Source organism: Physcomitrium patens, chromosome 19 (assembly GCF_059467195.1).
Source record: "Physcomitrium patens ecotype Gransden chromosome 19, ASM5946719v1, whole genome shotgun sequence".
NCBI lineage: Eukaryota > Viridiplantae > Streptophyta > Bryopsida > Funariales > Funariaceae > Physcomitrium > Physcomitrium patens.
Window position 1 is genome coordinate 13,007,926 of NC_143428.1, and position 13,900 is coordinate 13,021,825.

General features: G+C 38.4%; 3 protein-coding genes and 1 long non-coding RNA gene across 7 annotated transcripts; 1 reads left to right on the top strand and 3 right to left on the bottom strand.

Moving 5' to 3' along the window:
* The first annotated feature begins 2,250 nt into the window (after positions 1-2,250).
* Positions 2,251-4,224, top strand: LOC112296154 (uncharacterized). Its single transcript, XM_024548404.2, has one exon. The coding sequence runs from the start codon at positions 2,445-2,447 to the stop codon at positions 4,032-4,034; it is 1,590 nt and encodes a 529-aa protein (XP_024404172.1). The 5' UTR covers positions 2,251-2,444; the 3' UTR covers positions 4,035-4,224.
* LOC112296155 (uncharacterized) lies at positions 4,212-6,488 on the bottom strand. Of its 2 annotated transcripts, none has more exons than XM_024548406.3 (2): positions 4,785-6,488; positions 4,212-4,639 (listed from the first exon to the last, which is right to left on the bottom strand). In XM_024548406.3, the coding sequence occupies exons 1-2, from the start codon at positions 5,761-5,763 to the stop codon at positions 4,572-4,574; spliced, it is 1,047 nt and encodes a 348-aa protein (XP_024404174.1). In that variant the 5' UTR covers positions 5,764-6,488; the 3' UTR covers positions 4,212-4,571. The 2 variants fall into 2 exon arrangements, with proteins under 2 accessions (XP_024404174.1, XP_024404173.1); XM_024548405.2 differs by having other exon boundaries at positions 4,212-4,642; positions 4,785-6,419.
* A 3,237-nt stretch (positions 6,489-9,725) lies between these two features.
* Positions 9,726-11,896, bottom strand: LOC112295804 (uncharacterized). 3 transcript variants are annotated; one of them, XM_024547761.3, is made up of 3 exons: positions 11,846-11,896; positions 10,648-11,123; positions 9,726-10,331 (listed from the first exon to the last, which is right to left on the bottom strand). In XM_024547761.3, the coding sequence occupies exons 2-3, from the start codon at positions 11,033-11,035 to the stop codon at positions 10,156-10,158; spliced, it is 564 nt and encodes a 187-aa protein (XP_024403529.1). In that variant the 5' UTR covers positions 11,036-11,123; positions 11,846-11,896; the 3' UTR covers positions 9,726-10,155. The 3 variants fall into 3 exon arrangements, with proteins under 3 accessions (XP_024403529.1, XP_073385138.1, XP_024403530.1); XM_073529037.2 differs by having other exon boundaries at positions 11,451-11,896; XM_024547762.3 differs by having other exon boundaries at positions 11,302-11,896.
* A 117-nt stretch (positions 11,897-12,013) lies between these two features.
* LOC149987401 (uncharacterized) lies at positions 12,014-12,503 on the bottom strand. The gene is made up of 2 exons (XR_016498563.1): positions 12,371-12,503; positions 12,014-12,155 (listed from the first exon to the last, which is right to left on the bottom strand). It is a non-coding gene; the product is annotated as an uncharacterized LOC149987401 (long non-coding RNA).
* Between the last annotated feature and the right edge of the window lie 1,397 nt (positions 12,504-13,900).

The window sequence follows — 13,900 nt, forward strand, 5'->3', positions numbered from 1 at the left end:
AAGTCCAGCTTTGCTATTATCAAATAATCAATCGTCACATCATTGAGAAGTCATCATATTGAACAAAAAACAAATGTAATGCAGATGTATAGAAACTCCATGTTAAGTATCTTCAAATGCCATAATAATCAACAAAAGACAATTGGGATACATTTTCTTTGGTTCAAGTATACACTTTCTTTTGAAGCATGTTCTTATACACAAAATTCAACACCTCTTTAATTCAAAGTCATGCGTACATGTAGTTCTCTATTTGTGAACAACTTTATCTCTTTTGTACTTCTATTGTAACACCTTTCTCTTCATCTACTTCAAGTATTGGATTAGCTTTATATGGTCTCCAAGTAACAATCTAGTTTTGCTTACATTGGCTTCTGGCTTGAACTGCCCACTAAAGATGCAATTCAAAAAGCTATGCATCCTTGGTAGGAAACAAAACATGAACTAAAAGAAGACAATTGCAATTGGTCGACTCTTTGCACTTTGCCCTTCGCCTTGGAATAAGTGAGCTTGTAACTTAAAGAATTATTAGAAGTATTGCCATGATAGCAACAGTGGCATCAACATCCAATTTGTAGGGGGCCCAACTAATACAAAAAAATGTCATGCTAAAATCTGCACAATATATGGTTTAAACCTCCGATTCACATAAAATAGGAATAAGATTATACCTTGTCAAGTTCAAAGATAGATTTATAATTATCAAAAAAGTTAAGGATATATTTGCTATTATCAAGAATACATGAGTATTCTTAATATTTCAACATATTTTAGAGACATATATAATATTTTTTTCAAATTTTAATTAGAATTTTAGGTGACCTATCTTAAGATAGGCTTTGAATCTGTAACTAAGCATTATATACATATATATAGATATAAATATATATATATATATATTTTCTTCTGTTTTTTAACAATTGGTTCTCAATGATGTATTCTTTACGATAGTGATTTTTGATTTAATAAATAAGGTAAATGTTCTTTGAAAAGAAACAATTTTTTGATAACATAATGCAGTCCTCATGGTATGCAAGGATGTTATTGAAACCTCAAAAGAAGTTGAATTAAATTATAACAAAGAAAATGATGTTGACTATTGTCAAAAAACATGTAAATATTTTTTTACATTTACCAGCATTGAGATGCCTCAGTTACAAAATCGTTGGTGTGATTCTGTTGGAAAATAATTAATGAATCTGTTGATTTATTTATTTTTAACAAAAGTTGTTCATTTTGTATGAAACATCATCAACATGCATCAACTGCTTTGAATCATGGAATAGAAAATGTTCAATCTTTGTTGCAAATTACCTTGTACAATTCTGAAATACAAATCAGCCACAAAATTGGTGATTTTTGCATAACATTAGAAATGCTTGTTAAAATACTAAATTTCCTCAGATTACTTTGTAAATTTTACTTTCAACTTAGGAAAAAGAAAATACCAATGTGCCAAATCAAAATAAATTCGGTTTTTGAGTTCAATACTCTCTCTCTATATATATATGAAACAATTAAGTAGTTGATAATTACAGTGGCTAGATACAAAAAAAATTCACAATCCATTTTTCTTATATTATTTAAATTATATCTAATTTATATCTAAGTTGTATAAATTGTATAAATTCATCACTTGTTCTTGAAAATGAAATGTTGTTTGAGCTAAAAAAAAAGGTGTATCTGAACATCAAATAAGGGACTGTCATTTAAACATTTCCAAAGTCACTTCAATAAAATTACAAGTAATAAGAATCTGAATTCAAAACAAAACAAAAACGAAGTCCACTGCAAAATCACAGTCTGATGTTGGACCCCTTTGAAATCTTGTAATTAACTAATTTCTGGGTTTTTGGGTTTTATTTATTTATTTTCTTGTATGTTTCAACCTCTGTCCCTTTTCTTGGTTTTTTCAGCGTATCTTTTCTTTCCTGCTTGAGCTAAAAAATATATTCGTATTATATTTTTTAAGAATAAGATAAACAAAGTGTCCAAAAACTATACTACAAGTTAAATGCAAATATTTAATATTGTAATACATGTAAGGCTTATCGTTTCAAAGTCCAAAACTACCGACTCAGTTTCGATGACGTGGCTGTTTGCAATTCGCGCACTTTTCTAAGACACGCGTCAGACGGGGACAGGTGGAGACCCGTACATCTGCTGCTGAGGTGGCGCCGAGGGGTTTCCGCCAACCCCGCGACGCGCCATCTGGAGAGGTCGGGAGGCGGGGGAGGGGGGGGTGTTGAGTGGTGAGCGATGCGCAATTGTGTTTCCGTCGATCTCTGTGGCGCGGAGCTCACCGCGGCGGTTGCCAACCTGCTCGCCTCTCCCCCATGAGGGGGGTGGGGATCAAACCCAGTGATAGTTAAGTCTTGTTATAATTTCGGGGATTACCAGCTGCCTCCGTTGCAGTTGTGGAAGCGAGAGAGTTTGTGATAGCCATGGCGAGAGCGTCTGTATGTTGTCCATCTCCCTCCACTCCCTATTTGCGTGCTTTTCAATTGCACAACAGTACGGTCAGTAGCCAACATTGCCGAGTCCTCCATGTGTGTGGAACACGCGGATTGGAACCTGTGGTGGTCAAAACTTCGGTGGTAGGTGGAAGGCAGAAGGTAATCAAATTGTGTTTCTCTCTGGTTTGTTCGAGTGCAGATTCTCGTCGGTTTTGTCCTCGCAGATCGAGTGCAAGTTCTTGGAACGGTAGGGTTAGAGGTCCTAGGGACAGCAAGGGGAGCAGAGGAAGGAGGGTGGGCAGTGGTATTTCAGAACACCTCACAGATGCAGAGGAATCTGATGAAGACGCCCAAGTTTCCACCAGTGGGGCCTCCGTAGACACGAAGCCACTGGAATGGATCCAGCGAGCCATGTGCTTCGAGGAATCAGGCAAATACTTGGTTGGTCTTGCGCTTCCTGGACTGGCCCTACCTTTGGGGCTGGAGGGTCCTCAATCCTTTGCAGAGGCGCTTGGGGTATTAGCCGCAATTGTCACAGTTCACGAAGCGGGCCATTTCTTAGCTGCAAGATTGCAAGGCATCCACGTGACGCAGTTTGCAATAGGGTTTGGGCCACCAATTGCGAAGTTTAAGAGCAAGAATGTGGAGTATTCTTTGAGGGCTGTACCACTAGGGGGATATGTGGGGTTTCCAGACGACGACCCGGAGTCTGTTTACGAGCCTGATGACCCAGATTTGCTTAAGAACCGCTCCATCCCTGAGCGCGCCTTGGTAATCTCCGCGGGCGTCATAGCCAACATTATCTTCGCCTACACGGTTCTCTTTGGACAAGTTGTCACAGTAGGGTTGCTTGAACAGGAGTTTCTACCCGGAGTTGTAATACACGTAATAAATCCAAATTCAGCTGCTGCTCTTGCAGGAATTGAACCTGGGGACGTGGTAGCTGGAGTGAATGGCCACCTTCTTGGCACGCGTGAGGCATCTGTTCGCGACCTTCTTCAAACCATTAAGGATAATCCGCAGAAGAAGCTCAATTTTCTTGTAATCCGGAACGGGTCGGAGCTTGTCAACTTGGACGTCACACCAAACAGAGCCAAGGATGGTGGGGGCCGAATTGGAGTGCAGCTCTCAGCAAATTCAAAAACAAAGCGGGTGAAAGCTGCCAACTTGGCAGATGCATCCCTAAAAGCAACAAAAGAATTCACCAGATTACTGACAGTTGTCACGGATGGTCTTAAACAAGTGTTCTTGAATTTTGCGCAAACTGCCGACAAACTCTCTGGTCCGGTAGCCATATTGGCAGCGGGTGCAGAAGTAGCCCGAAACGACATTGCGGGGCTGTTTCAGTTTGCTGCTATTGTTAACATCAATTTAGCTGTCGTGAACCTGCTGCCCTTGCCGGCCCTGGATGGTGGTTATCTGTTTCTCATTGCTCTAGAGGCGCTGCGAGGGAAGAAGCTACCTGAAGGAGTGGAGCAGGGTATTATGTCGTCTGGTTTTTTGTTACTGTTGGCTGTGGGCATTGTTCTCATTGTCCGAGACACCTTAAACCTGGGCATTATGCAACCAATGTTGTAGGGTACTGTAGAATATTAGTAAGAGCAGGGCAACCCTGATTTTTATCTGTCTACAATTGTCTACATTGGCAACCATCGTTCAGTGAAACTCTTGTACATTGCTACCATTTTTCAAAACACAGTTTATATACAGGTGACTTATTGTATACCACCTTATAAGTAAACAATAGAACTCTGATTGTGCAGAACAATACGTAGAGTATCGCTCTAAGAAATTTTGGATTTTTTTCATTACTGGTGTGAAAAATATTTTCTCCCCATTTGAAATTATCGTTACAACCTCGTTGAATAACTTTATGTACCTAGCATCTTCAGAGATGAACCTTGACGAGTTTTTCAATCTTCAATTATATCGCTAGTGTCACCACGAAATAACCTACTCAAAACTTCTTCGTGATGCAGACATTAAAGAACATCCTGTGTGATGCTTTCTCTAGTGTAAAATAAAATATGCACATATATACACCAATAGATAAGACATTCCTGAATAGCCGCTTCGATCTTCATACTTGTTATGCACACATTGAAAATCAAATCCTCAGTCATGGACAATTGTATGCACCAACTCCATGGATGGCCGCTCCCCAGAATCTTCGGTTATGGACTCTGCTGATCACATCAAAGGAAGAGTTATTAGAGAAGTGAGAAATCTATCAAATTAGCCAAACAACTCCAAGATGGTATGCGTACAATAGAACCAAACTGGTGGAAAAAGAGCCATGGTTCTAGTGCTAAAGGAATGAGAATGCACCTGAAACACTGGACAGAGTCTCATTGCCAAGGACTGCATCTTTCACTTCTTGCATGGCTTCCATTACTTCCGCCTTTACTTCTTGTGCAGCTTCTTTCACACTCTTCATCAATCCCTTCCCTTCCTCATCTTCAAGATTCTTAGAACTGGCAGACTCCTGCTCTAAAACAACCATGCGGACATCCTGCATATTCTCATGATCCATGGTGTTGTGTTTGAGAACAGCCTCCTTTACTGTCTCTACAGAACGGGTGAAGATGTCACTCACACTCTCCATTACTATTTTCTTTCCGTGCTCATCATCACCCACATTGCCATTACCAGATTCCTGATCCTTCTCAACCACATTTGAGACTGAAGGAGAGGTTTCCACCACATCGTTGTGATTGCCAAGAACCACCCTCACAGTTTGCACAGACTGCAACACCATGTCTCCCACGGCTTTAATAATGGTTCTATGATCCTCCGCACCCTCCAGAACAGGGTCACTGTCATTGTTTCTGTACTGAATCAAGTCAGAGGGTTCTGTGAGGTGTTTTATGTTCAACTCCATCCTGTGACTAAAAACAGCGTCATCGGCATTATGGGCAGACTCTGCAGGATTCTCCTCCGCGGTTCGATCAACTCTATCCTTTCTGTCTTTTTCAGTGTTAACAATTGATGATCTCAAGTCGTCTTCGACAACGGCAGTCAGAACAGGATCACCCTGGCCAAACGGCTCTTCCATAGCCAAGGACAATGGTAAGCACCCACCGTCATAGTCGCTACTACGATCCATGCGTCCGATCACAGCTTCCTTCATGTTGTGTGCTGAGTGTTGTAGTATTTCTCCTACACTTTCAATAAGACCTTTCTCACTCAGAGTAGGAGATTGAGAAACTGGATCTTGCAATGGAGAATGCCCATTTTCCATGGGGTTTTCACTTTTGTTCTCTGTTCGATCAACCACGTTCTCTCGAAACTTTGAGAAATAATCCATGCTGCTGCTCAAGATGTGCACTTCTCTGCGGCTCCTTGTAAGGTACTAACCCTATCTTAGCTCTCAGAAACTTCCTTTGTGGCATCAATGCTATGGATGCAACTCGACACTCCCTCCTATAAGACGGAAAAAGACCAAGAGCAATGCAACACGCCAGGTCAATCACAAGAACCTTTCGAACGTTGAAACCACTTATATCGCGAAGGACAATGCAGAGGTGGCACCTACCTCTAAGAGCAGCAAACGAAAACACAAACAAAGTCCCTAGTTGATGTGGTACACAGGTAGGGAGTCTACCCCAACAGAGTGAACCAATCCTACAAAACTCCTTCACAGATCTCACAGCAACTTCGACACACAATGTCACCACTATAAATGCCCCTCGTCTACAGATAGAAGTTGGACACTCACGCCAAAACCCCAGTTACGAGGATTGCAGGCTTCTGAGTTAAAGCCAAAGATGCATATACACATCAAGCATTCCAACTCTCGACAAACGCAGCAACGGGGATCCAAATGGCAACCGTGTGTCCACCCAATATTCACAACTCCACACACCCTTCCCAAAAAACTGGAGCAAGGCAAAAAATAAAAAATGCGAATATCCAAATCTCTCACATCGGTGCGCAAAAGAATGCTGATGTATACTTAGAGACGGCGGTGACAGAACCGAGATCTGAACCGACTACTTATACTCGAGCTCAACATGGTGCTGCCAAATGCACACCAAGGTGGCAACATGGCACGTATGCCTTAGGCGGCAATAGCCGCTGCCGCGGTCGTCGGCCCGGCCATCCGGGGACGGCAGACAGCGGCACCTGGGCCAGGCCAACGGTTATAGAACCTCGTCACCAACATTTGTTCCCTCTTCTGCAAACGTCTACAGAACTCGTTCCCGTGGTCGTTCCCAGAAAGGAACGTGTTCGCCGTCACCGTTCCCTCGTCCTCCGCGTCACCATCGCTGATGCGCTGTCAAACTCCGCGAGACTGTTACTGGGGTAGATATTTTGGCAGCCTGCCACGTCGGATTGAGCGGTTGCTTGCCTGATGTTACCGATTATCCGCTGGACAGATCAGCTTGGACACCGACTGCCCATGCCTATGTAGATATTTTGTTGTGTGCACTGACTTGGTCTTCAAATGTGTGTATTACTACTTTAATGAACAAAATTTCTAGAGCTTCACGCTTGTTCTTGTGAATGCTTTGCTTTGAAGCTACAAAGACCCCACATGACGTGCTTTAAATTTACATTAGCATAATCTCTACAAGATTAAATATGGTCATCAAATGTTTGTTATTGTTGTTGTTATTATTTTAGGGAATTGTTAAATTGACCCATGCATTTACTAAATTTACCCACCTATCCTAACCATCATAAAAAAGTTCTCCACATCTGGATCTAGATTGGTTGGAAACCAATAAAAAGAAAATGGTTAGTTTTGCAATCAATGATGATGGGTGGATTGATTTAGTAAATGCCTGGGTTGGTTTAACAATTCCCTTATTTTAATGTGTTATTGAGTTTTGTTTCTTTCAATAAAAAATTATTTTTAAATTTTTGATAAATAATCCCAAAATAGAGTGTCATAGTAATATTAAGATGGATACATTTTAATATAAGATTAATCATTTGACTTAATTTATAAATTCAATAGGTTTTAATTTCTTGATTTTACATTGTGCTTTATTGATATAAGTAGTGATAGTATAACTTCACCTTCTTATTAAGGTTCCATTCAATTTGGATTTATTGCATAGAGAAAAATAATGTTTTTGCAAGAAAAAACTTTTGGAACACTTGTAAAAAGAAAAATAGTTTAAATTCAATTTAAGTTTGAAAATATTCTCATAGATTAGAGAGAAATATTTGCAAGCTATGTAATCTTGTACATACAAGATTAAATATGTAATATGAACTAATAATTTAAAACAAAATTTTCCTTTATGTCAGAAACACTTGTTAAATTTTGATAATTTTAACTTTTCATATTAAAATCAAAATTTTATGATTAATAATATACAAAATTTCTAAAAGATATTACAGAACATGAGAGAAATTATATTAAAGATTAGTTTTATTAAGATACAAAAGACTTATTAGGTAGAAGATATCTTCTATTATCTTCTATTATCTATTCAACCAAAAGTTATCATAATACTACACAATAATTTAAAACTAAAATTTTAAAAGTTTTTTTTATACCTTTTGGTTGATAATAGAAGCCTTATATTATAATTAAAAATTTTCATTTCTTACTAGGATTTATTTAGTTATTTATTTATTTATTTATTTTTTAGAATTTTAGGTGCTTACAACCTCAATGTGCTTTTTCTTTACATTTTTAGATTATAAACGAATATGCAGCAAGGTTGTCCAATGATACTTATATGTTTTTTTAAATACCAGAATAATTATTAATTATTTTATTGTATAATATATGTTTAAAATCAATCAATCAATATATTAGTCAATTTTTTTCTAATATACAAATTTCTTAAATTAAAGTTTATAAACGTTTTTGAAATGATGTTTTTAACTAATCTTTATTTTGATAAATTAATTTAAAAAATAAAAAAATAAAAAAAAACAATTGTAACCTACAGGTCCAAAATATATCTATTACATATATTAAATATATATTTTTTTTGGTTTAAGTTTTGTTTATTAGAATCATGTCTTTTAGCTTAAGAATTCCTATCATCCAAACTATTTACAAAAATCATAGAGTGTCTCAAAAGTTTAGGAATTCTCTTATATTAAAATTTCAAAAACTATTAAATATTATAAATTATTTTAGAAGATTCTATAAGCTTTTAGAGGACTATAAAATATTTTTTAGAAACATTTAGAAAACTATAGAAGAATCTAGAGGATTCTAAAAGTTTTTTAAAAATGGTACAAATAACTATAAGGATTCATGAGTTTTAAAAAGTTTTAGATCTTTGAGATTTTTTTTGATGCATTTTTATGATACTAAGTCTTATTTGGAGTGTTAGAGGGAATTTTAGGAGTTGAAGAGATTTAACTTTAGAATGTCTATATAGAGTCTTAAAATCTCCAACAATTTTTTTTTCTTTAATATAGTTTTTAAACTAACTATAATAGCTTTTACCAGTACAACTTGCATAGTATAATTCTTGATTTTTTTTTTAAAATATTAACATTTAGAAAAAGTATTACGAATTTCTAAAATTTTTAGAAGTTTTCACATAGTTTAAAATCTTTAGAATTATAATTTGAAAAAAAATATTACTAATCTCTTTTTGAGATTTATAAAGTAACTTTAAGTTGTAAATCAATATCCTATACCATGTAAATTGATATCTTTTGCTTCTTGTTTTTTAATTTTATGGTGTAAGTCTTCTAAGTATTATTTTAGTTTTTTTTAGAGTAGAAAATAACATCTTGTACACCAAATCTATGCAAAACCATTTTTCTATTGAGTTTTTTTTTCGAACCTTTTAAGAAAATGAACCATTATAGTAATTTATAAAACATAAATATCATATGTAATCTCAGATCAATTAGCACTAAAATTTTTATTAAAATAATATATTTTCAATTTTAGCAAGAACATTCTATTATCTTCCTTCAAATTATGTTTTTCATGATTAACCATATACATGTATAATATTTGATAAAGTATGTAGAAGTTTTTGTAGATTGTTGAAAAAAATTCAAATTATTTAGTTACAATTTAAAATGATTTGTACTAAGTAAGGAAGAGAAGTTATTTAAAATTCCTGACCCCTCCCTCAAGTCCAAACTTAGTCATCTACTGCATTCCAATACAAAAATTCAACAGCTTTTAAGTCAGAGTGTCGCTTTACACATGTTTCATTTCATTTATCAACAGCAAATGGGTAAGACCTCATTTGTTTCAAGAAGGAAAATACCAAAACAAAAACAAACAAACAAACAAACAAGAAAGGAATTCAAAGTTTGAGAGATCACAAGGTGTCGCAATAACATCCTGCCTCATGTCTTTCTAATGTTTCGATTCATGCTTTGATGCAAACTCCAAGACAGTGCAAACTGACATCTCAACAACTTCAATTCATGGCCAGTTGAAAGCTCCTCCTGGCCAGACTTGACAATCCGCTATCCTTGTCATGCTCGGTGCTCTAATCTCGACAAAGACAGTTCCTCAACTAAATAGTGCAAGTGTTGCCTGAAATCTTAAATGGAGATGTATGGACTTCGAAAGTTCACAACCTCACGCATAGACCCACTAATGGTTGAACCTGTGGACATCAGTGATTGTGGAAAGAGAGAGTCTATTCAGTTGTCTCTGAGAGGACTTATAATCAACCGCAACACTTGCACACTCATCCCACTGCGAAGTGCTATCCTCTGAACTCACAAGACAGTCGGGAGCAGACAGATTATGCTACACGTTGTTGAAATGAGGGACAAAGGTTTTACTAGACTCGGTCTTTTTGAGCGCGACTTTTTTTCTGATGTGCCGCACTAGCATGATGGACCCAACTACAACGAGTGTGACGATCACGCTGACAGTGACAACAGATGCAGTGTTCAACCTTTTGAAGCGGTGCTCACGTTTTTCTGCACATAACCAAATCCACCTCAAAAACAATTCAGCACTTTATTCCTAGCAAACAAAAAAAATACAACCAAATACTCTTGCTGAATTCTACTGCTACTTGAGAATTGCAGGCTTTTTTGTGGCTGTTCATTGTCAGTTGATTGTACTGAAGTGGAAAACTATGGAAACGATGGCGGAAGTGGTAAGATATAAACCCTGTGATAAATCTCTTAAAACATGAGTGAATTTGGCCTGACTTCTAATATGTGCTATGACAGATTCTGTATCCAATAATGCTTCTGGCATCGAGATTACCAAAATCAGACTCCGACGTACCTATAAGATAGGTGGGACAGATGCTGCAGAGGTCAGCATTGAGGTTGCATAGCTGGGGTCGCAGTATTGCTCGTTCTGGGCCTGGCTCTGCAAACTTTGAAAAGAAAGTGACCTTACAAAAACACGCTGGGGATTTTGACCACACAGCATCAACACTACTGCAGCATTCGGATGAGGGAGTATCGAGGGTGCCGTTCATGAATTCCGAACATGCACCCAAGTTAGCGTATGCCGTCGTGTTCGTGCAGGGATCTTTTTCAGGCACCGTGAGCTTTGTAATGATGTTGGTGCAGTTGTAATTCGGTGTAGCTGCTGGAGCTTGAGCGTCAACAACGAACAGGAACGTCACAGCTGATGTTAACATCACGAAAAACCTCATGGTCTGCATGCTGCCTTCAAATTCACCGAGAAGATCAAGTGAATAGATAATCACTGACAGCACTCGCCTCTTGAATCCTAGAGCAGCGATACCTCACCTGCAAATAACTCGCAAGTTAATCATCCTAGACGAAATCCGCCATCAAGGGAAAAACATATCCAAATTTGGTCCTAAAATCTACCGACAGGAAACTTGAATCGACCTATCTGAGAAGCAATGGAAATGTAAAATGAATGAGCGGCCTTGACGTCGCAGATGAGCACAGAAACTTTTACCGTGTATACTCAGTGGATCACCGAAGCTATGTAATTCATGCTCTAGACCTCTTTTCAAGCATACCATTTGCTTCTCAACTACCCGCTCGCTACACAGATCCTCAGTTTAGTTAAGACCCTCAAGTGCACTCTCTGACAGAAGTCAATACCGGTTAAAGGTGACCGTGAACATTCCTTCGGAACGTCAATCACGCTAGACTGAGTAAGCACCTTCTAGCTTGAGTTTCAATGTCCATGACTAGAGAGTAGATGAGCTCAACATGCTTTTCGGACACTAAGTACTTCAACTCACAACAAAAGTACTACATCAACTCCCTCTTTATTCTGCTTTACTTAGTGTCATCGAGTAACTGGCATAACCAATCGATTAATTCAAGCACAGCTGTGTACAAAACATGCCAACAAATTCATGGATGACCAAGCAATATCTCGTTGCACCACATGCAATTGAACACAGTGCTAAGCTTAGTACAGCAGATTTACAAGGAACAACAACTCTTGAAATGATCCTAACTCATCTCCGCATCTAGTTTGTCCTCAATACCTGTTAAATTGAAGACCATGGCAACGTCTCACTCTTGAGCGTGCAAAAAGTACACAGCTTCTGATTCGTGTAAGGCTACTCAAGTTGTATTAAGCTTCGAGTTTCCGCCACCCACTTCGACTCATGTGCGTCGGTCCAGATCGCCGTACCCATCTTGTCAGAATGATGATGATTCGGATTACTGAAGTTCTTCACATTGAAGAACTCTTCTTGTAGGCGACCTGCAATCCAAGAACACCGTGGCACCGGAAAGGCCTCGGAGAGCATCCGTTTGCGGCATATAGTTAGTCACAAGTGGAATCCTACAAAGCTGTAAGATTATCACAAGAGTAAAAAATTAGACATCGCAGTTGCTCTCACTCACAAATCTACAACTCAAAAAGCTTCCACCAAGTGCGGCGACAATCAAAGCTACCAACTATCAGGTTGAATTTCTGGTCTTGCACAATCTATTGATGAATATTAGGTTTTAAGAATGCAGCAGCCCTATGCTAGTTTGTTTTGTGGTTTAATGTATTCAAATACCAGCAGTAAATAAATTCTCATCACATTCTGACATCACCCTGGCAGGATTAAGAGGCGTAGACTTTCAATTCCCGACGGCTTTATGAAGATTGACAAAGAATCGCGTAAAGGACAGCAATGCTGCTAGCAAATTGACTGTACAGGCTGGCTCAGTCTTCCATACAGTTGAAACCTTCAGGGCAGATATTACCATAGCACGAGACAAAGAGTTATAATCTATTGCAGCATGTAGCACCTGACAGTACTGGATCATGGTAGGTGTCCTGTCCCGTTTGCTCCTCATGGGGTGTGGTCGACGTTTCGTTTCAGGACACTCATGATAACTTTTCATTCGATGTCTGCATGTTAGCATTTACAGTTCTCTCTGCCAAGGAACCATAAGTATCGGTCCCTCAGTTCCAAGCTCATTTATAATATTCAAAATCACCGATGCTCAAATTCCGGTTTCTTACAAGTGGCCAGGTGCTGCTCAGCCATCGTGTTCAATAACACAGTTCTCCTCACTTGAGCATGCCAATCTAGCTCTATCTGCTGGCATAACAGCAACTTCATATTTGAAATCAAGTAAGAACTGGGAATTACCTGGGAAGAGTCTCTTTCACGGCGAAGCGACCTGTCAGTGCACTCTGCACGTGATCTTCAGAGGTAATAGACAATAAGCATTAACAGCGTTTCTCCATCCTTGTGATTAGGTGAACTGTTTATTGATAAACTCTGATGGTATGGACTCTACCCATTTCTACAGGCTCTTACACTACCGAGACCTAGGATCCAAACTAACTCTTCAATTTCAAGACGCCAAGGAATCCAATGCTGGAATATATTTGTCAACTTCAGTACCAGGCTAAAGATTAGTCGTGATGAGAAGTTTATATAATACAATTTTCCACTGCAGTAATACAAGTTTCTATCGTAATGCAAATGAGGGCCGCCTAGACAAAAGGAAGAAAAAAAGAGTATGGGATGTTGAGCGAATATGCCCGGCAAATAGTCTAAAAGCATCCAAAAGACGATACAAAATGAAATTGGGAGGGAGCTGGTCGTTTCAATCTCTGAACAAGGAAGGAGCATCAGAATCATGCCATCCCAACGGGCGGGTAGCAACAGTGCTGTGTCTTTCAGTACTAAGACAAGAGGTTGTGCAGCAGAAACTGTGTATTTAGGCATCCCTTCTCCTTCAGTGTTCGATATCACAGTGGGAAATAAAATGGGTTTCGCAGGCTGGTGAATTAAATTATTGTTCGAAGAGCAAGAAGAACTTCAGTAAGAGAAGGTGATGCATGACTATTGTTTGGACAAATAAGTTTCCCACCGATCACTCGATTAGATAAAAACTAGTTTTCAGAGGAATCCTGAATATATTTGTGGGCTGTCAAATAGTCTGGCGGGGCTTGCAGATGACAGAAAGTCCTTCGACGGCTCTGCAACTTCTGGAAAGTTAACACTGCACCATGTCAAAAGCTTGGTGAAAAAAAGTTCAGAAATGATAGATATTCAAGTCTCATTCACAAAAATAAAGAGATCAAAACT

Bases quoted from the DNA above. Each gene is read 5' to 3' on its own strand.
- LOC112295804 (XM_024547761.3), bottom strand. From the start codon at position 11,035: ATGCAGACCATGAGGTTTTTCGTGATGTTAACATCAGCTGTGACGTTC. The intron at 10,332-10,647 runs GTACGTCGGAGT...GGTTATGTGCAG, and splicing joins CTGTCCCACCTATCTTATAG to AAAAACGTGAGCACCGCTTC.
- LOC112296155 (XM_024548405.2), bottom strand. From the start codon at position 5,763: ATGGATTATTTCTCAAAGTTTCGAGAGAACGTGGTTGATCGAACAGAG. The intron at 4,643-4,784 runs GTGCATTCTCAT...TGATGTGATCAG, and splicing joins GACTCTGTCCAGTGTTTCAG to CAGAGTCCATAACCGAAGAT.
- LOC112296154 (XM_024548404.2), top strand. From the start codon at position 2,445: ATGGCGAGAGCGTCTGTATGTTGTCCATCTCCCTCCACTCCCTATTTG.